Source organism: Clytia hemisphaerica, unplaced genomic scaffold, assembly GCF_902728285.1.
Source record: "Clytia hemisphaerica strain Z4C2 unplaced genomic scaffold, Clytia hemisphaerica genome assembly, whole genome shotgun sequence".
NCBI lineage: Eukaryota > Metazoa > Cnidaria > Hydrozoa > Leptothecata > Clytiidae > Clytia > Clytia hemisphaerica.
Window position 1 is genome coordinate 1,334,113 of NW_027103253.1, and position 22,971 is coordinate 1,357,083.

A 22,971-nucleotide genomic window follows, 5' to 3' on the forward strand; every position below is an offset into this window, starting at 1 on the left:
GGTGGTGGTTAGGGTTGTAATTTCTTAGGTGGTGGTTAGGGTTACGAATTTCTCTGGTGGTGGTTAGGGTTACAATTTTCTCTGGTAGTGGTTAGGGTTACGAATTTCTTATGTGGTGGTTAGGGTTATAATTTCTTAGGTGGTGGTTAGGGTTATAATTTCTTAGGTGGTGGTTAGGGTCTCGTCAGCACTTACTCCGCTCTGGAGTAGTTGCTTTCAGTGCTCGAAAAGGGGTACACCAACTGATAAGTTAATTTGCCGGCATTTCTAAATATAATAAGATATACTTATGTTTGACTTTTACATTTAAGGATGATTTGAATAAATTTAGTTTAAAGTCACTATCAAAGCATCATTTTCTTTGCATAATAGAATTCGACAAATACGTCGATTTTGGGCTGTCTCTTTAATTTAATCGAATATTTCAATTTGAAAGGGGTCGGCAGATTTCCAGTCTATATTCTGAGCCTTATTGGACTAATTTTGAACTTTTGGATTCTCAGATCCTGAGGTCCTTAGTCTAGCGTTAAAACTCTACCCTTCGAACTTACTTTAGAACACTTACAAATCGATTGTGGTTTCAAAACTTCCTGGGGAATTTCTCTTTTTGTTTTATGACCTTGATTGTATTTCGAGATATTAAATCATTACTCTCATCTCATTATCAATTTTAGAAAACTAGAGTCTACTTCCGGCTGAACTTTGCTTTTTGATAATTTTTATGACGCTGAATCCAGTGAAGTAGACCTCGCCAACGAACGACAAAAAAAACTACTCGGAGTTGAAAAAAATTTACTAAGAATGGAACACAAACAGGCATAACGGATTCGCAATTCCTTATTTTCCGGATGAGCTGGAGTTTTTACAACGTCGGCCATGATTTTTTATGTGTATTTCACAGAACGCAAAAACAGAATAAGTTGAGATATATTCTATCTGAAAAGAAAATTCACCAACCGAATTGAAATATATCAAATTTCTATCAGAAAAAAAAATTTACACCCTCCTAAAGTCCCGAGGTCCCGAAGTCCCGAAATGTCAAACTTATGAAAAAAAATTACACCAACCAAAATTCCCGAGGTCCCGAAGTCCCGAAATATCAGACTTATGAAAAAAAATTACACCATCCAAAAGTCCCGAGGTCCCGAAAGTCCCGAATTGAAATATATCAAAATTCTAGCAAAAAAATATTTTTACACCAACCTAAAGTCCCGAGGTCCCGAAGTCCCGAAATATCAGACTTATGAAAAAAAATTACACCAACCAAAAGTCCCGAGGTCCCGAAGTCCCGAATTGAAATATATCAAATTTCTGAGAAAAAAATTACACAAACCTAAAGTCCCGAGGTCCCGAAAGTCCCGAATTATAATATATCAAAATCTACCAGAAAAATAAATTTACACCAACCTAAAGCCTCGAAGTCCCGAATAGAAATTTACCAAAGTATAGTCTGAAAAAAAGTTTCCCCAATCAAAAGTCCCAAGGTCTCGAAGTCCCGATGGAAATATGAAAACTCAAGTAGAAAGAGGACCGGGGGAAATGACTGATTGATTAAATTTGATTGGGCAGGGGTGAGATTGATGAAATAGACAAGGGTGTAATTTCCACACAAAGTTGCTGGGGGAAACTCGAGTGGAAAGAGGGGAGAGTTTAGTGAATTTCACATAAAGAAAGATTGGAAAATTGGAAATCTATCAAAAGAGGTGGGGTGAAAGAGGGGCGGAGACAATAAATGATAAATTGAATACAGTGAGACAGGGGTGAGATTAATGACATGGACATGGATAAAATTTTCACATAAGGAAGGAAAACGGGTGGGGTGGAACTAAAGTCGAAAAAGGACCGGAGAAAAAGAATGATAGATTAGACATGGTGAGACGGGGGATCGGATTGTTGAATTAGGCAAGGGTGGGATGAAACTCAAGCAAAAAGAGGGGCTTGGATAAATGATTGATGAAACACAAGATAAAGGGTGAGATGACCCGTAAAGAGAGGTCAGAGATATACATGAAGACAGGGGTGAGATACTGTAAGGGTGAGAAAGGGGTGAGATGGATGTAAAGGGAGGTGGCAGTAATAGTATGAAAAGAGTAGGGGTAAAAATCAATTAAGACGAGACATAGGTGGAAACTTTTTCTCTCAGAAATTTGATTTATTGAAATTCGGGACTTCGGGACCTCGGGACTTTTGGTTGGTGTGATTTTTTTTAATAGATTTTCGATATATAATTGCAATTCGGGAATTCGGGGCTTCGGGACTTAGGTATGGTGTGATTTTTTAAAAATAGATTTTCGATATTTTGCAATTCGGGACTTTAGGACCTCGGGACTTTTGGTTCGTGTAATATTTTTTTTCAGAAAGTTGATGTATTTCAATTTGGGACTTCGGGACTTGAGTATAGTGTAATTTTATTTAATAGATTTTCGTTATATTGCAATTCGGGACTTCGGAACCTCGGGACTTTTGGTTGGTGTAATATTTTTTTTCAGAAAGTTGATGTATTTCAATTTGGGACTTCGGGACTTCGGGACTTGAGTATGGTGTAATTTTTTTTGATAGATTTTCGTTATATTGCAATTCGGGACTTTGGGACCCTCGGGTAAATTAATGCGTGTCCAAATTTTCGTTAATTTTTCGGACCCATCATCACCCCTCCTAGCATAATAAATTATACCTTTAAAGAAGCACATTACGATGTAGAACATGAAAGTCGGTGTTACTTAAATTTAGGTTTTGCCAATTTTGCGAAAAACCGCTAAAACCAAAAAATGCTGACGTCAGCAAAACTTGTTTTTTAAATAACTCCAGTTTGGCTAATGGTATAAACATGAAATTTGGACCAAAGTTGCATATCAGTAATAAAAACATTTTTACATAATCATTTTTTTCCAATTTTGCTGACGTCAGCAGAAATCAGCAAAATACGAAAATTTGCAATAAAGTGCAGACATCAGCAAAATTTCAAAAACATTTTTTTTCAAAATGATCTTTTTAACAATGTGCAACTTTGGTCCAAATTTCATGTTTATACCATTAGCCAAACTGGAGTTATTTAAAAAACAAGTTTTGCTGACGTCAGCATTTTTTGGTTTTTGCGGTTTTTCGCAAAATTGGCAAAACCTAAATTTAAGTAACACCGATTTTCATGTTCTACATCGTAATGCGCTTCTTTAAAGGTATAATTTATTATGCTAGGAGGGGTGATGATGGGTCCGAAGAATTAACGAAAATTTGGACACGCATTAATTTACCCGAGCCTCGGGACTTTTGGTTAGTGTAATATTTTTTTTCAGAAAGTTGATGTATTTCAATTTGGGACTTCGGGACTTCGGGACTTGAGTATGGTGTAATTTTTTTTGATAGAATTTCGATATATTCAGTATTTCAATGAATGTAACTTTGTAACTTTAAACATTGTAGTAAGAAAGGATGAATTGATGCTGTTCTGCAAAATTCAGCATTTCTCTATCTTGTAAAAACTCCAGCTTGTCCCTTATTTTCAAATGAAAACGTTGCTTCATCCTATTTCTACCTTCCAAAAAACAACTAAGATATGGAGTATCCGCTTAAGGGTTTTGTTTTTAGATAAGAGTGGTATCGTTTGCTTACTAATCAATTTTGATTTGCAAGGTTTTCACATTGAATTGACACGGATGTTGAGCAAGATTGGCCAGAAAGAGAAAAGAAAAACAATTCTTTCTTTAATCAGCACATAACGAAAGGGAGACACTGTCCTGGTAAGAAGCATGTGCCTGATATGACACGGTAACACATTTTTTTGATGTTCCTGACATTCAAGGAGTGATCTTTCTTAATCGACTTCGGGTCGGTTTCAGCCATCTCAACGAGCATAAATTTAGACATGGCTTCCGCGACACTTTAGACCCTTTCTGTGGTTGCCGAACTAACTCTGTTGAAAACACTCAACACTTTCTTCTGCACTGCTCTATATATTCCCATGCAAGACAATCTTTGTTCGACAAACTTCAGACCCTAGGCATTATTTTTCATCCGCCACTTAACCCTCCTTTTTTCTGTCGGCTTTTATTATATGGGGATGAAAGTTTGACTTCAAATCTAAATAAATCTATTCTTTGTTCTGTTGTTGAATTTCTTAACGAAACTGGAAGGTTTAGCGGTGCTTTATTTTAGGCTTTTACCTAACAACTGTAGCTTCCTTCTCCAAGATTTTTTCTTTTTATTTTCTTTATTTACTTATTTATTTATTTTTTACATAGTCTAGTACCTCTGGCGATATAACGTTAGTTCCTAGCGGGGGGAGGGACTATATTTTATGTTTAAGTAATGTTTTGTAATATATGTTCGTAGTGTACACGTGTCTTTGTTTCAATAAAAAAAAAAAAAAAAAAAAAAAAACAAAAAAAAAACACGGTAACACTTATTTGAAAATAAAACCTTTAAACAAAATCATATTACCATGTAGTACCAGGAGCGACCGTAGTACAGTGGTAGAGCATCCGGCTACGGTTCGCAAGGTTGTGGGTTCAACCCCCAGCCGGGTCATACCAAAGATTCCCAAAATGGTACTTGATGCTCAGCAACTAAGAGAAGGATCAAGGGTAAGTGGAGAAATCCAGGGAGAAAGAGTGGCGCCCTCCCCTACCTTCGGGTAGATAGCTATCGAAAGAGGAGCCTTCGGGTCGCCTCCGACTGAGCCTTCGGGTCGCCTCCGACTGCGGTCGCAGACTTACTTACTAGTACCAGGATAATTCTCAATATTTACTCTAGATTGAGGGTCACGACCAAATGGGCAGGGGTATATAATCTACACCCCGGAGGTCCCATCTCCTCAAGTCGCTTCTAATAATATGTTACGAATACGAAAGCCTTCAACTTTCCCCCAAATTTCTTAGGGGTCCAGGTTTCTATGGCGAGTGGAGTGAAAGGAGTGTCAGATTTGAAGAAGTGAACTTCAGAACAAAGTAGAGTATGTAAAAAATGTAAGTCTTTGTAAAATGATCTTCAAATGTTGAATTTTTTTACAAACAGGTGCAGGTACAATTAAAATTTCTTATCTCTTGATGATCAAAACAATTCGATCTGTAACTAAATACCATCTTCTTTGGTTTCCTATATAAAACACAAAGTAAAAATAAAGAATGTCTTTTTCATGCTTAGAAATGTTGTTTCAGTACCGCACCCAATGTTGGCGCTGTCAAAAGATGTTGTAAGATACAGCTGGTAGGAGAGCAGTGAAGTTTTGCGACTGAACAGAAAAACCACACACATTCTCTCAAAAGATTCTCGCTTTTAGTTAACGTTCAAAAATATGTTTCTCTGTTCCATGATGTTCTGGTAAATAACGTCATCATGCTTTTGTCGTTAGCTCTTGAAAAAAGAAACTATTTCCCCATTTTGAGTTTTTTTAACGAACAAAACCTTCTCATCTTTCTACATCACGTAAGCGAGCGGGCGGTCAGCTAATGTTGCTGCTGGGCGGCCGCTTGTTGTTGAAGTGCTTGCACGGTGGGTTTTTCTTCTAAGCGTTCGTACTCTACGTGGAATTCCTTGGCGACTTTTCGCCAGCCTTGAGGGTCGAAGTAATAATATGTCCCACGTTCATAAGTACTCATCTTTACTTGAGGGTCCATTCCAGGGAAACGCGTAATCCATACACGTTCGTCTTTATGATAGCGCCAATCTCGTGCATATCTGAAAGATAAACAAAAGTTTTACTAAACTAAAACCGTTAAAAAGAACGGTATTCGACGAACAAATACAAGAACATAAATCAAAGGTCAGAAAAACAATAATACAAAGAAAGTAATCGAAAATTGTCTCGTTAGAATCTATCTTAATGGGGTTTCTTAAGAGAAAAATCCTAAAAAATCACTTCCGCGTACAAGAAATCACTAGCTTTAGTCAAATTCCAAAAAGCAGCAGTAAGGTTCAAGGAACGCATCAGGAATATTTTAACGGCGAGGAAACGTTTTATGGCGTATGGACTTGTTTGTTATGTTGGGAGACAAACTTACAGTTCAGCGGCTGCAGCTAGTTGTAAAATATCTCCACAATTCGTATAATACAAATAAAATAATAAGTCTTCCCCATAACGTCCTAATTTGATCGGTGCTAATTTGTCACGGATATATGAACTTATAAGGTACTCTGGTGGCGCATAAAAATCTGAAAGTAGAAAAGTTGGTTTTACAATACAGTTTGAGAAAGTCGAAAATGCTTTATTAGCGAGTTTATATATTTAAGGTAGATCGAAGGAGACGGTATAAAGCAAAGTTGACATGTCGCCACAATCACCGTCCACTTTCCCCGACGACGGTAAAAACTTAACTTAAATAACGGTCACCCTCGATATCCTGATATCCTCCGATACATAATCTCTTGATTAAATATCGAGACAGGATCATCTAATCGTCAATATTTTCCATTAAAATGTCTATGTACCATTTTTTGATTCATTGATCAGTGGATTTGTTGCAAACTTACCTATTTCATGAGGTTTACAAGTAGAGTCAGAGAAGGGTGAGCCAAATGTGTGATATAAACTCCTGAAAAAAAGATGTTGAAGTGAGCATGATTACGGAATTTCCATTATAGCAGGAAACACAAAATACAAGTCATGAATCTGTTAATCTCAAAAATCGATTCGACTAATTTTAAAACAACAGGGTATGGATGTAGTATGGTAGGATCTAGCTCTGGAGCAAGCAACTGGAGCACAGGTAGACTGTATTTATAAACACAAGAAATGCTTACTCTGTCGAGTTCAAATTCAATCCAAGTGTTGTCAGGTCACTAGGAATAGAAAACAAGACAAAAAGTTAGCAATCTATTATCATCTTAGTTCTAAAGAGCTTTAGTTTAGACATTCGAACTGTCAACTTTCTGTTTTTTTTTAATAGTTTTACATTAAAAGGCAAAAAGTCGGAAAATAACGGCCAATAGGTATGTGAAATATACTTCCATAAGTGAAAAAAAATCGGTCGTCTAAATTATACGAACCGCATAGTACTTCAACCTTCAAAACATTTAAAGTTCACTTGCTGATAAAAGTCTCTTTTTTTTCTGTTCAAATACGTGGTTTACAAGAAATAGTAGTAATCAAATACCTTCCGAGTGCAAGTGTGACGAGGTTTGGTTCAGTTTCAGCAGCTCGTATGAATGTGAGTAGACCAATCATACCGAATTGATCGGTCACCATCCCTGATGGAATGTTCGTTATTACTCCTAAATAAAGCAGAGATGTCAAATATATTAAATATCAAAATATTCTTTACAGACATTGGTGATAAAGAAGGCAATTTGAACACTTCTTAACAAGGAAGTATCTGTTTGAATTAATGAGGCTTCAAGTGATGGAGGGCCCTTTTAAAAGGGTTCGTGTGTTGAAGGGACGAGAGAGCGTATTTTGGAGATACTTGAAACATAGAGGTTAGAGTTACGTAAGTCTGTTGTGTACTAGAAAGTCGTACGAATTACGTAAGTACCTGACGAGTTAGTTTGTATTCCAGACACAGGCGTCCTTGAGCCTTTCTTCTCCGTTAGGAATCTGAAAAATGATAAGTAACTGATTTTTAAAACCTCTGAAAAAGATGGAGAAGATTTAACGTTATAAGGTTAGTTATACTCTTAGGTGCCAAATAAACGGCCCCCCCCCCGCTTGTTTATTTTTCGAAAATTTTCCAACCCCCCCTGACCTTATTAGGACCCCCCCGTTTATTAATTTTTAAGAATATTTTCAGTTGGCTAAAAGAAGTCCCCTTATTTTGCTCCAAAAAGCCTGATTTTAGCCTATATTTACCTTATTTTTGGGTTTTCAGAAGTACAATTTTCAACCCCCCCGGCAATTATGGTCCCCCCCCCCCCGTTTATTGAAATTTCGAAAATTTTCGAACCCCCCCCCGTTTATTTGGCACCTAAGAGTAAATGGCTAAATATTTGGAACGAATTCTCACCGGACCTGAATTTAAAAGTACAGCAAGACATGTCAACGACCGCCTATCGAGGAAGGTTGAGAATTTTTTTTACTTACTTTCCATCTTTTAATATTTGTTCGTAAGACGATCCAAGTGCTGAAAAATATGAAACACAAATTAAAACTTTCATCTAGAAGTGAAAGTATAATTTTCATACAAAAACATTCATGTATGCGACTGTTACAGAAAAGACTCATCCGACAATAAAATTACATAAACCCCCTCAAATAAATACATACAATATGCTTCCGACAATGCATTATCTTTCCCTTCACCACTTGAGGGTTGGTTCGTTGTCGTCTGTTGGGTCGGTAGAGGTCCTATAGAACCAATAGCTGCATTGACAGCACTCTCCGCACTTTGACCGATGGGTACATTAGAGCCTGGCAGTGCAGGGAAGTCTTCGTTTTGCATTTGAAACTCCTGACTCGTCTCCAACGGGTTAGTTTTGTTAGAAATAGCGAAAGAAAAAGAATTTTGACCTGCAAATAGAAAAGGGGATTGGAATTGACTATTGCTATTAAGAACTGCTCGTGTTGGTTGACACGATTGAGCATTGTGGAGAAATGTAATACATCTATTAACCTCATGATGATTTTCAGCGGAGATCTTAGTTAATACAAGTTAACATGCCACAAAAATATCACGAGTGTATACTTTTATTTTGAGAACTCACCATTCCTTGCTGAATTTGGACCTCCTGCGCGGTTCGCCAGTGCTGGGAAGTCACTGTCGAATGCATTTAAATGTATACCAGTTCCATTGTTACTTCCCGGTGGACCGAGCATGTCTGCGTTCACCGACTGACCAACAGAACTCAGGAGATTCTAATGAGAAGTATACTTAATTGTTAAAATCTCACACAACTTAACGATGGCAGAAGTATAGCATGGCATGATTTAAATGACCATCCGAAATCTACAGCCCATCATAAGTACTGAACAAACAAAAATTAACGATCATTTTTAGCTTAGAAACAGTTGAGTAGAATTAAAAATCCAAAACTAGCTGACAATTTAATTTAAAAGAAGAGATATTCTGAGCAAAGGATGAAAATTTGTGACCTTTTAAGATCCGAGGTAAAGTTAGAAATAATAAAATGAGTTAGTAATAATACCTGTCCAACTGGTCCAGCAACGTTTCTACTCAACTGGTTTCCAATGAAGCCATGATAATTTCCTGGATTCGAAAGGGCAGTCGATGAGGTCGGTAACATACCAGATGACGATAGTGACCTTGAAGGTGGTAATATTTTATTATTGTTTGAAGATACGCCACTACCGATGGAAGGTATCGGTGAGTGGCTTGGTGAAGAATGTCCTTGCATTGAGATGTTTGGCATTTGGCCGATAGGATTCCTCTGTGAGAAAGCTTGTTGTTGTTGTGATTGCTGCATATGCTGTTGTTGTTGCGTTGATAATAAACCACTGTTGTTCCTAGAATATTAGTTTTTGAATATGAAAGGTTACACCCACTTTTCTTTGTTGAGATAGCTCGGACAAACTTAATTCCTTTCATCCAAATATAGGTAAGTCTTTAGAAAATTTTAAAGATAGAGCAGAAAGCTCTGAGCAGGTTTAAATTGAAGAGAAGGTGAGAGGAATGGAAGTCATACTTACGGAGACGACTGTCCTGAGCCTAGTAGTTTCAATTGTTGTTGGTATTGCATGTCTGAAGAAGATTGTGATGTCGTCCCAGTTTGTAAAGAAAAGCTCCGAGAAAACTGAAACAAGACATTTCATAACAAAAGTTGTCTCAACATATTTGAGAGGTTATCAAAGGGGAAAGCCAAAATGGTAGGAAGTTAGAGGTTAGCATGTTATGAAGGTTCATTACTATAATATTGTTTAAAATGATAATGATCGTAGTTCAATTAGATGCATTTAAACACATAAAAAGGCATTAATTAATCGTAAACCATTAAGAAAAAATAAATAAAACACAATTCAAGAAATAGAAAAGAGGTTTAAAAACAATTAGAGAAGGACAAACTTATGAGGAAGTCATATCAATACCTGTAGTAGAGAATTGCTATTTAAGCTTGGTCGTGATGTTGGGTTGGTAAGATTGGTGCTACCCAGACCTCCTTGCGGAAAAGGTAACGAGCCTAAAATTGTAGATATTGGATATCATTAAAACTGAAAAGTTAACTGAAAATAAAGTAAGTTTATCTGCCCGAATTTGAAAAATAAACTATTGCAACTATTAAAGCAAAAGTTGTAAGTTTTCAAATCGAAAAATATTTCCTTAAAAAATAAAATGTGTTTTACCTGAACCGGAACCTGATTGTCCCCATCCACCTGAGCTCCAATTTGAAGAACTTGTATCATTTTCTTTGCCTTTAAATCCTGAAATATCATGAACTGTAAGCAGTTTTGCACCTTTTTTTCAGTGGTACAGAACAGTTGTACTGTCGGAATATTTGTTGTGAATCTGGTGTGATGTTCAATAAATGATAAACAATACTCAACAAGATAAGTAGCAAACTGCAGTTAATACATATTCATAGTTGTAGTGACGAAATATACCTGAATTCATAGAGTTTAGACTGTTATTGCTTCCATACAAGTTCAAATTATTCATGTGACTTGAGAGCTAAACGTGAAAAAAATCATTTATAAATTTAAAGTGGACACATTCCATAAAATGATCGCTATAGCTGACATACATTATGTGTTGTTCAAAGAATGACAAATGTTTGACTAAGATACAACAAACATTATTGGTAAATTCACTTGCCAAGTGAATCATAGCACAAGTGGGAATTAAACACTGAACTCCTAGACGGCAGCCAAGATTGATAACCAGTACTACACTACTGCGCCTGTAAATAAAACTTACTCCTCCATCTGAGGCAGATTGGCTGCGCTGTAAAAGGCTTGTCTTGTTACCACCATAGAAAAAATCTGCTGAGTCAGCAGATTCTCCATCTTTTTTCATACCACCAAAGAATCCCATCTTGCTTCCTTCTGTGTTATTTGAGAAACCTGATCCTATTGGGTTTCGACTGCTTCCTCCTGAAACAGGAATTATAACAAATAATTTATCAATGTAAGGAAATAGTATAGAAAGGACTGATAATAGAGAACGGTTTGAGTATAAATAGGTATATAATAGATGGTCTGAATGAGAAATGAATCAGTAAATACCTGGTGAAACATCTTGGGGTTTGCGACCAGCTGAGTAACTAAAAAGAATAAAAACAGATAATCCATATTTTCTACCATGTTCAAGAATTTTGTTATAAGACTGGAAATTGTCCAAATCCATTTGCAAACTGTTATGTTGAGCTGTTTTTTTAAGTATTGAAAGAAATCACTCTTTTTAAAGAAGTCCAATAGAATAATGGCATCAAAAAAATCTTGTCTAAATATTTTAAAGAGTGAAAAAGAAAATACCCCACTAAGAAAGCAATAAAAAAGACCGATAAGGACAAATTAGCTTAAGCCCTAAGCGTGATTCTTACTTATTTGATATGAAAGATATCATTTTAAATAAAACCTAAAATGAAATTAGCACACTTACGGGTTGATTCCAGGGAACTGATTTTCAAAACCCCCACGGCTCAATGCCATAATATAAAGCAAGCAGCTATTTGAAATCCACCTGTAATATAAAAGAGATTTATCTCAAGTTTATATATTGTTTTTTTTTATTTGAAGCTAAAATCTTAGCCACTGAACGTGTGTACATAACAAAAGGGCTTGGTAGAAAAAATTTAAAATGGAATTTTAAAACGATAAGAATCATCATATTTTGCATAAAAAATACAAGTGTTGTCCCCTTGTCCCTGCACGTTTGGAGTTGCCTGCCTAAAATATATTTCCAAAAATAGTTTGTAAACAATGCTTGTAACCCATGAAGGTAATAAAAATATAGATGGAGAGAAAACGTCTCGGTAATGACCTAAATGGTCGTTGAAATCTTTTATAAATCTATTCAAAGCAGCTTTTCTTTGATGTACCATTGGAAGCAAAAAAATCCGAAATGTAAATTTATAAGAACAGAAGTGAGAATGTTATCCTGATTGAAATAAACATATTATGCAAAAAGTTCTTGTTCAGATGCGATTCAAAAATTTTTGTCTCAAAGTAAGGTTACAATAGTTTTGTGATTTCATATCGATGTATTTTTAGGCGAACCAGGGGGGGCACACAGTTACTACAAGACAGTATGACACTTACTACCGTGGTGGTACTGTATTCAGAAGTTATGAAAACAGTTACTACACGGTGTAGTAACTGCTGTTTGGGGATGGTGCCGAACACTAAAACTAGCACTTTTGGTGTAGTAAGTACTTATATTTTAATTCTTTTTAAAGAAATTTCAAAATGTTTCACAAAAAATGATTTTTTTTGTGAAAAAATTCTTTGTTAAAAAAAATATTTTTGTTATAAATGGACGAAAAAAAATTTGAAATATTTCTCAGACTCTACTTTGAAATTATGCTTTCCCTAATTATCATTAAAATGTTCTCAACAGCTGTTAACCAAGTAAATTAAAAGAAAATCTAGCACAAAAATGGCTTTAGGTTGAAAAATAATCGCAATTTAGGGTAATTTCGAGCATGTTTGTGATGATATCACTCAAAAACAGGGGTGGTACCTGGAAATCTTTTCTGAAAACAGTTACTACCAAGGTGTAGTAACTGCAAAGGGTGGTGGTCCTGAAAAAAAGTGTTGAAAAAGCACTTACTACACATCATGTCTTGTAGTAACTGCGTGCCCCCCCTGGGCGAACACTGTTATAATTTTGAGAGTTTCAGCACATTTTCCTCGAAAATTTCTTCATTATAAATCTTTACGTCTAAAAGGGAGGGCTTTCAAATTCTGATGGATGATTAATTAAAAGGTTACCTAATCGTAATATAGAATTCTTTTTGAAATTTATCGATGATTTTATGAGAGGGGATCCTTAAAAATATAGGATTTTGTGCTTGCTACGGCAAGATTTTTCTTATTTTGATCAACAAAGCTATTATCTCACAATACCACAATAGAGTTGTTAAAAATCCAACATCTTTTTATTCAGTTTTTTATGAATTTAAATATTCCCATAAGTGCACACAAAATTGATCACTTTTTCCCATTGCAACCAAGGGGCCGTTTGCTCCCGATGATTAGGTACAATGAAACAAAAGGAGTTAATTCTCCATCTATTTCTTATTACCTCCATGTGTAAACATAGGAATATTTTTATTCTTAATTATAAGGAACTTGAGAAAACTGAAAAGAATGAAATCGTATAGGAGTTAATTAGTGAACAAAAAAGTAAAATCAACACAGTTTGTTTACGATATTTCGTTCTATTTTCCGAACTTCATCAGGTAGTTAATTAGATTTATGTGGATGAAGCTACATTTCACCAGACCTCTTACATATGATCATGGCGGTTTCATGAGCTTTTTTCTTATGTTATATAATATAAATGAAGACTACTTGGATTGGCAAGCATGAAGAATTGGAAGAAAAAAACAAAGATTTACCCCTTGATAAGTGCATGAAGGTATTAAAGAAAGATGAACTAAATCTTGGTAATGTCCTAAATTGTCATTCAAGTTTTTTATAAATCTAATCAAAGCAGCTTTCTTTTGGTGTATCATCATTGGAAGCAAAAAAATTCAATTCATAAAGTTTTAAGAACAACCCTGTTCTTTTGATTTTGAAAAACTTAATTTTGAAAAGGTTTGCAAAATACAAAAGCAAAGAGAGGCAGATATCGCCACAGGGCAAATATTTGTTGTGAAGCATCTTTAGAGCAATGAACTTGGGGATCAGATAAACTTTATATTTAGTACTCAATCTGACTGAAGACTGCCTGAAACGGCATGAAACTCGGAGTATCAGAAAATAAATTTGTCTCTATTCTTGACTGATATACCGCTCTACCGATGGTATAGAGCATTTTCTTGAATGGCAAGTCAGATTTTCAAATAGTACTCAACATAAATGAAAGAGAGTAATAAACAAAAAGAAAAGTTTTAAATAAACAAAATCAAATATATTTTTTGTGTACTAGAAAGAAATTATACTTTTTGATAAATGAAATGAAGATATAGAAAGAGTGCTTATTCAGGCATGTGATCTCATATCTCAAATTATGCAGCCTTCTTTCTCTCTCTGCTATTTAATTATTTTACTTACTTAAAATTTTTTTACATTTTTATATTCAAAAAACATTTTTCTGTGTCAAAACAAATCACTTCATAATTTGCAATAATTCAGTTCAGGAAATCGCATAGAATCACAGTGCTGCAAAATTCTGCAACTCCATCGTTGTCAAATTTCACAGCTTTTCCATTGCTATATTTGACAATATACTTTAAACCAAGACAGGGTCGTAGGGTGACTAACAATGAAACTCAAAAGACACTGTCAGCTTACTGTAGACTTGTAGCTTGATATTTCAATTAATGGTATTCATGACGTATAATGTTTTCTCGACTTATGAATTCTGTTTGCTCCATGGCAGTAGCGCCGTACAAATAACACCATGTCTGGAGAACACTGACCAAATCAACAGTCTGGGAAATTTTTCGTTTTGTTTAGATGACCCTTAGTGGGACTGAAATTTGATTTTCCAGGATTTCCATGGAGATATAGAACCCTAACCCTAACGCAATTTTTATCTGCAATTTAACTAATATCCGATTCATTAGTTACAGATTTAACGAGTTTTTGGTGTCGTGGTACATTGACATGTTTGTGGTCGTGTTTATCTACAAAGGAAATATGAAACAAATGTAAAACAGTTTCATTGGTCAAAATAATATACATTTAGTTGAACAACCCAAAAGTAAACTTTTCACCCTAGGATTTTAATTTTCTACCTAGGGATTTTTCACAATCATTCTTGAGAGCATGTTTACTTTGTTAGACAGACTTTTTAGACCAGATTTTGCTTGTGTTTTCAAGAATATTGATTGGTGTTCAAATTACAAGCTTCAATTGGAAGCGTTGCATAGAATGACAGCGCACCCATGAGTTAGCATTGTGTAAAAATGCGCAATGTTGTGGAATTTTGCAGCGCTGTAAAACTATGCAACTTGCAAAAATGCAACATAAACAAAGAATCCAAGATGCTAGCAGAAGCAGAAAGAAAAACAACAACTTTGGTTGTTCTTTACTGATTGTTTTGGAGGCTTATTTAGGCATCATCATTTTGGCTGTTTTGTAACTTTGGTCAGTTTAGGATTTTGTAACTTTGATTAGTCTTGGAAATCTTCTTAATTGCGCACTTGACACTTGACTCTCATCCAAGCCGCACAAGTGTGCATCTGGTCTTCAAAGTAGTTATGAGTAGTTAGAATGATTCTTTAACAGCTTAATCAGAAGGTTTTACTTATAAAACATTTTACAGACCAGATAGTTGCTATGATAGGGAGGTCGAAGCTTGCACCTGCGGCAGTAACAAAAACATGATTTTTGAAAAAAATCTTCCAACTTACATAACTCCAGGAAGGAAACGTTTTTTAGCATAAGTGTTTTTCCCAACTTCAAGAGAATTATTATTATTATTATTATTATTAATTTATTTGTCAACACAGGTCAGGTTCTATATACAAAACTATATATACAAGTTATATACAATTCTATATATATTGGCAGTAAAAACTGATGTGGACCTGCAGGCTAAGAAACAAAAAAGTAAAACCGCTGCAAAGGCGAAATGTGTTTTATGCAAAATAAGACTAAGGCTAGGTTAATTAAAGTGTGTCTGAGAAATTAATGAAGAGGATTTAGAATATGTAAATCTTATGTGTTACAAATAAATAATTTAAAATATGTATATGTTATGTTTTTATGAATATATAAAATATAAAAATAATAAATATGTTTTCGGTTATTATATATATGATATAACTTTAGTAGTAAATGAAGTCTTCGTGAAGAAGAGCTCTTCCTGTCATTTTAAAATTAACTTTTTCAAGGCAGTCTGATTTTTTCAGATCCTTCTTGAAGGATTTGAAATTGTCCATATTTTTAATTCTGTCTGGAATATTGTTCCATACAATAGCATTTCTGTAGCGAAATGAACGTTTGAAAGCAACATATTTGAATGGAGACATATCGATTTTCAGTGTATTGCGAGACTTTCTTGATTTCGTTTTAACAATCAGGTCAGAGAGTAATGGAGAACCAAGGTTGTTATGTATCTTGTAAACTTTACATGCAATAATTCGCTTGTAATAATAGATAATGGGTTTCCATTTGACACTGGCTAGGACAGCATTATCACGAACAGACTTTTTGACTCGATTTATGAACCGTGCAGCCTTTATGTGGACATTCTCGACATACGACATAAGATTCTCAGAACAATTTCCCCAAATGAGTATACCGTAGATAACAGAGGGTAATATGCCTTGAAAATATATTGTTGATAAGGTAGGGTATGGCATGTTTCTCATTTGATAAAGTTTCTTCAGTTTAATACTAAAAGATTTCGTAATTTTTCGAACATGCTCCTCCCATTCCAACTTGTCATCAATAGTAACTCCCAGACATTTGGTGGAGCTAACAATTTCAACACTTGCTCCACACAGAGTAATATTTTTGTATGGACCAATGAAACGATTTCTTGACATGACCAAGATTTTGCATTTATCAGGGTGAATCGTTAAGGAGTTTCGTTTGGCATAACTCTCTAATTGACAAGCACTGTTTTGGAGGCTGTCAAGAACATCATCAGCAGTTGGTCCAGTAGTATAGGTTGTTGAATCATCTGCAAGCTGGTCTAAATCACTTTCAATACAATCACTCATATCGTTTACGTTGATGGAAAAACTTGGTGGTCCAATTAGAGATCCTTGCGGAACACCATATTCGACTCTTTCAAGGTTGGATTCGATTCCATTTAGTGATGTGAATTGCTTTCTGTTACTAAGGTAGCTCGTTAGGTATGAGAGAAAATCTCCAGATATTCCAGAAGCACTCATTTTCTTTAATAGGATTGGGTGTGACACGCTATCGAACGCCTTGCGAAAGTCGATAAACAGGACTGCGACTACCTCATTTTTGTCGATAGATTTCCTCCACTTTTCTGTCATATAAAGAAGTATATCTTCTGTGGAGCGTTGGGGGCGAAATCCCCATTGATGTTCTGTCTGCAGGTTTTGTTTTTGCAGGTGTGAGTTTAGCTGTGAGCAGAGCAGGTGTTCAACAACTTTGCTAGGGATTGACAATAGCGATATTGGTCTATAGTTTGAGCAGTCTGATTTGACACCTTTTTTGTATACTGGTGTTACTTTAGATGTTTTCCACTTTGCTGGGAAAGTACCTGTGTTTAAGCTTTGCTTGATGACGTAATGCAAACTATTGATTGATCCATCAGTATGAAGACAAAGATCTTTGGCTGATATTTGGTCTGGTCCACAGGATTTACCAATTTTCACTGCAGATTTAAACGATTTGGTTAAAAGTTCTTTTGAATAGTCAATTTTGTCAATTGTTGGGGTTATGCGATAAACATACGAATTGGTGGTCCCATCTGAATCGATCTCTGGGGGAGTAGATAACTTTTTCCCAACAGTTGCAAAGAAATTGTTCATAATGTTTGCTTTTTCATTTTCGTCTGTAATAGTCTTTTTATTACTCTTGAGTGGTCCAATATGAGAGTCCTTTGACTTTCCTTTAAACTTTTTGACTAGTGACCAGAACGATTTCGAAGAGTCGCTTTGGATGAATTCGTTTTCCCAGTATTTTGCTTTATCTGATCGAATTAAACTGGCACATCTATTCCTTGCTTTCCTGTACTCCTTCCACTCTTTTGAATGTTTTGGGGTAGTTCTAGCAATTATTAATAATAATTTATCCAGCTTTCTTTTGCAAAAAGATTTATCAAGATATGTTTGAAAATGAGTACTTGCAGGTGCCCTTTTTCAAACTTCTTGTTCATGGCAAGTGAAATTTTTTTACCGGGGGATACTAAAATCAAAAGCGCTAGGCACCTGATACAGATATCAGCCTGAATTTTCTTGCATTTTCCCTGTAATAGTTTAGCTTTCGAAAGGTACCACGTTGGCTGACTAGAGCGTCCTACTTTTTTCAGGAAGTCAAAATATGCACTTAAAATGCAACTTTTTCCTCTAAATTTACAATTTATTTAAAACGACATTAATATATTAACAAGGTGAATGTTCTTTCTGAGGCTCGAAAAACACAAGTTAAAAAACACGAGTTACAAAAAACACGAGTTACGTTAAATGTGACGTCATCAATGGGAAATTATGACGTCACAAGTAGATAATTTAACTCGTCAATTTATGGTGCATCTTAATCTTACGAGTTAAATTTTCATGAAACCAAGTTGGTCAAAAATTCTAAAATTCAGCTTAAAATAGGCATACATATATCATTGAATTGAAAATTATATCTCAGAGAAGAAGTCATTGCATTGTTTTTTTGCGCGCGTTCTATTTTGTGCCAATCAAATTGCGTCACGCATTCGAAAGATTCGAAAATGTTGCAATCAAAATCAAAACAAAAAGTTATTTGTGACTTTGGCAGACTTTGGCAGTTTGGCTTTTGAAAAGAACACATTGAGCTTTTCAAAAAATAAAACCTATAACTTTTACTCTCATTCTTAAAAATAAAACTTGGGAATGAAAAAAAGTTGTAAAAATTAATTAAATTGAGATTCGATTGGAAAGAGGTATCTATGTAGAGAAATGGAATGCTTCGTTTGCTTCCGTTTTCGCTGTAGACTTTCCTACCCTCGGAATTCAGTTTTCGAAGGCAGCCTTTATTTATCTAAACTTTATTCTTATCAAATGGTGATTCAATTTTGGATATCAAAAACTCCCAAGGATGACCAGTAATTTTTTATTTGATTGAAGATGAAAAATGGCAAAAAAAGAATAAGTAGGAGTACCTATAGCCCTAGACAACTGTCGGCCATTTGTACGAAAAAGGGATTTCTTTTTCTGATGCTATTTATGGTCAATTTTGACCAAAGTGTGGCGAAAAGTGGAACTTGCGCATGAAATATCTCGAGTTAGGTAAGGAAATCAGCTATAACCGTTTAAAAGTCTTCTATATAGTTTTTCGAGAGCTTTCGAATGGTATACATGATATTGTCTGGAAATAAGTCTGAAATGTTCAAAAAATTTTGCCCTTGGGATTTTGCCCGGGGAAAAGAGAAATGTCCCAAAAAAGGGATGCTCCACCAGTGGGATTTTAGGGGAATTTTTCCTGAGGTATAAGGATCCTATAGAGAAGGTCTGGAGAAAGTTTCAGCTAGATCTTATTTTTTTCCTACAAACAGCCTGTATTTTTGTAACACGACCACACTACAACTTCTGTCTCAGTTAAAGACTATAGAATATTATGAGAGAAAATTACCATTCCAATAGTTTTAAACTAAAAATAGGCACAAAAAATAATTTAACCACCATTTTAGAATTTTTGACCAACTTGGTTTCATGAAAATTTAACTCGTCAATTTAAGGTGACCATAAATTGACGAGTTAATTAACTCGTAAGATTAAGGTGCACCATAAATTGACGAGTTAATTAACTTGTAAGATTAAGGTGCACCATAAATTGACGGGTTAATTAACTCGTAAACTTATGGTGCACCATAAATTGACGAGTTAATTAACTCGTCAGTTTAAGGTGCACCATAAATTGACGAGTTAAATTATCTACTTGTGACGTCATAATTTCCCATTGATGACGTCACATTTAACGTAACTCGTGTTTTTTGTAACTCGTGTTTTTTAACTCGTGTTTTTTAACTCGTGTTTTTTAACTCGTGTTTTCCGAGCCTCGTTCTTTCTTTCCAAATCTAAAAAAAATTTTAATCAAATAGTTTTGGGTGGAAAGCGTTAAAAGGAAAGTTAATGGTATTGTGCCCCCCATCTACCACTCACACTACGGAAAAAACTCTTGCAAACTTCCCGCGAGGATTTTTTTAGAGAAACACTTGCGATTTCAGTGCTGTGGAGATGTTACAAGATGGCGGGAGGTTTTTGAACAGAAATTTTCAAAAAATGAAACTTCAAAATGGAATATATGAAAAACTAAAGGTTGAAAGATAAGTGATCCCTCATTTTCTTTTCTGAGGATAAGGGCTTTTCACTTGGTTTGACATTTTGCAAATGAGTTTGAAATTTTGACTGACCTCCCTAGCTACAGTGCCGCTGGAACTTCGATATTTGAGGATCAATTTTCAACAACAAATACGTTCTTTTGGTCAATGGGTTTATTTCTGACACTTTAATTCGATCACTTTCGTTTTCCCCTTGAGCATGCGAGAAAAATGATTAGCTAGCATTCTCGCACGGGCAAATAAAGATGAGGCAGCAATCATGCGCCGACGGCGCTACTTAGTTTCCGCCTTATTTTGCGCCCAAGATAGAATGACCCAAATACGGAGGTGTTACAAACAATAAACTTTCTTATTTTGTAAATGTCTATTTTCTGAGAGATACCGTGAGTGGTCCTAAATCCGACAGCCCTGCCTAAATCCGATGGGGTCTTTCAAAGATACAAACTAAAATAAAAACTGTGACGCAACGAAGATACCAAAGTGTCAACTAAAGTGAGAAATTTGATACACTGAACCAATTAAACCAAATAACAATAATTGCTTTTATACAAAATTGTCCGAATTGTTAACGTTAAACAGGAGCAACGGATTCAGAATAATAGAGGTAATTATTTTTTACATCTCACACGTTTTTGATCTCATTAATTGACATCTTCAGATCTTGACATTATAGTCATATAGTTAGATGTTTTGTTTCAAGAGTTCTTGCAATAGTTTATTGTTCAACTTGGAGAGGGAATGTTTGTAAACATAGAATTTTTTTTCATAACAGTTATTTGGGGGGTCGGATTTAGGCAGGGCTGTTGGATTTAGGACCACTCACGGTACAAAAGTATATTGAATATTATTAAGTTATTTATTAAAGTATTTTTGAGCACAAATTAAATAGTATATGGCTAAATAAAAAGCAAATGATGGCAGTTATATTTTTTTCTGAAACCCCCGGGAAAAGTTTTTTGTCAACTATTTTACAAATCTCTGAAAAGAACTCCATAGGAATTCCGATACCTAACCAACCCGATTGGTTAATTTCGGCAGAATAGCAGAATTATGCAAGGTATGTCAACATAACACAAAGTTACGGTTAAGTATAAGGGTTACTTTAAGGTTTTATTATTGTTATACGGAACAGATAATTTCTAGCCAGATTGGCTGGAGTAATTTGATATGTGGAACTGAGAAATTGGTTGTCGTTGCGTTCTCCCAAACAACTATTATGTTTGAAATCCATATCGCAATTATATGATTGTGTTCAATTGATTTGGCTTTCGCTTTGTTCAGTTGACATTGTCTGGCCAGACTGTTGGTATTTTTAATAGGCTTTCTGCTAGGACTTTTTGCTTGAAATCCACCATATTGTGTAACCTGATAACAGCTGGTCATACTTATTTTAAGCGCATGGTAAATCTCTGCTTAAGGCGCTGCTTGCAAATTAACCATCTGAGAAAATTATTCCTCCAGCAGAAAGTTCTCCAACAAGAATCCCGTTGTTATGTTTTTACCAATCCCTATAGAGCTTCAGCGTGATGGGCAGAAAACAGCCACAAATCTGATCTCAGCACACAGGTCAGGTTACCATTTGTTTGGGACTTGTTTTCCTCTGCAAAAGTGTTGCGTTTGACAAAGTAAAGAGCTCAACTTTCCAATAAAGTGTAATACAAAAATTGGTTTGATAGGTTCCCTTATAGCATAGACCTTTTTTCAAAGAGGCCACCCTGTTGAATAATTATGTAGTCCAGCAGAAAAACAATGATAAAACCATGCATAATTATTACAATATGCATGATACAGTAATTATGCATGGCTCTATCATCTTTTTTATGGCTGGACTACATAATTATTCAACAGGACTTCCTCTTTGAAAAAAGGTCTATTGACAGACTTGTTGAAATAGGCGAGTACAGAAATAACAAACAAAACATATTTTGGCTATCAATAAAAAAATCTATTGCAAAGCTAATTCTGAGCTTTCATGGGATATGCAGGAGACACACAAAAAAGATGTTGGTCTTCAGGTCTTTAAATTAAGGCAAACAATATAATATAAAGTGTAATGATAAAAGAAAAATGCAATGATGATGATGATGAGAGCATGGCGGATGATGGCACCAAAAAAATCCCTAAAAATGCTTACCTTGAAAATTACATTAAAGCACCTTTCTTTTTAATTCAGAATAAAGAACGAAAAAGAAATTATTTTTAGAATGAGAACGAATTTCCTTTGTGTAGATCTATTTGTTTTCGTAACGTGTTTGATGACAATAATTATATGACGATGGAGAGCCTTTCACTTGTCGGCCATCTTGTAAAACTCTGATCTTCTCGCGGGACATGCGCATTGGGCGTCATTTTGGCGTATCATTGAAAATCGAAAGTGAAATCAACGGCGTATGGGCGTCTCTACTTCTCTTGCTTGTTTCGGTCGGCGGTTGGGGGGAGGGGGGAGGCAGGGTATCATGGTTGGCAGAGAAGTGGAATCGGCCCTTTCTTTTACCCTGATTGCCCTGGGTATCAGAGGCCAAGTTTTCAGAGAAAATGTAGTCACTTATTCAAGCTGTGATTCTCACAGTACCCTTTTTTTCGGGCTGGGTTGGAAAAAATCTCATAACTTAATAAGCGGGGGGGGGGGGGGGTGGATTGTCCTGGGTGGAAATTTTTTGAAAAGGAGGCTAATACAGCTGAATTAGGACAAAAGAGAGAACTTTCAAAAACATTTTCCCAGAAATTAATACCGAGTTTATGTATGTGTGTTTTTCAGCGACGGAGACGGTAAGGTTCTAATTTGAGTAGATCCTGACCAGCTGAAGACGACGGTAAATCAGCACTTTTACCGTCCTCGATTTTGCGGGGCGGAATTGCGGGTTTTTCCAAATCGCTTCAGTCACTCTACCGTCCTCAAAAGTGCAAATACATAAACTCGGTAATAAGCGGGGGGGGGGGTTGGAATAAGAATGTCCTGGGTGGA

The 22,971-nt window shown here is 35.5% G+C and overlaps 1 protein-coding gene across 1 annotated transcript; it reads right to left on the reverse strand.

Annotated features, from left to right (window-relative positions):
* Positions 1–4,944: 4,944 nt before the first annotated feature.
* On the reverse strand, positions 4,945–22,363 carry LOC136798432 (CCR4-NOT transcription complex subunit 2-like). The gene is made up of 18 exons (XM_067055045.1): positions 22,141–22,363; positions 11,481–11,561; positions 11,105–11,142; positions 10,797–10,972; positions 10,484–10,550; positions 10,226–10,303; positions 9,971–10,062; positions 9,575–9,678; positions 9,073–9,391; positions 8,632–8,782; positions 8,195–8,437; positions 8,012–8,051; positions 7,467–7,528; positions 7,089–7,206; positions 6,736–6,774; positions 6,466–6,527; positions 5,997–6,147; positions 4,945–5,673 (listed from the first exon to the last, which is right to left on the reverse strand). Exons 2-18 carry the CDS (start codon positions 11,528–11,530, stop codon positions 5,442–5,444), a joined length of 2,022 nt encoding a protein of 673 aa, XP_066911146.1. The 5' UTR covers positions 11,531–11,561; positions 22,141–22,363; the 3' UTR covers positions 4,945–5,441.
* Positions 22,364–22,971: the final 608 nt, after the last annotated feature.

Coding starts and splice junctions, on each gene's coding strand:
- LOC136798432 (XM_067055045.1), bottom strand. CDS start 11,530: ATGGCATTGAGCCGTGGGGGTTTTGAAAATCAGTTCCCTGGAATCAAC. Junction 10,973..11,104: donor ACCCCAAGATGTTTCACCAG/GTATTTACTGAT, acceptor TTCCTGTTTCAG/GAGGAAGCAGTCGAAACCCA. Junction 9,392..9,574: donor GGCTCAGGACAGTCGTCTCC/GTAAGTATGACT, acceptor CTAATATTCTAG/GAACAACAGTGGTTTATTAT.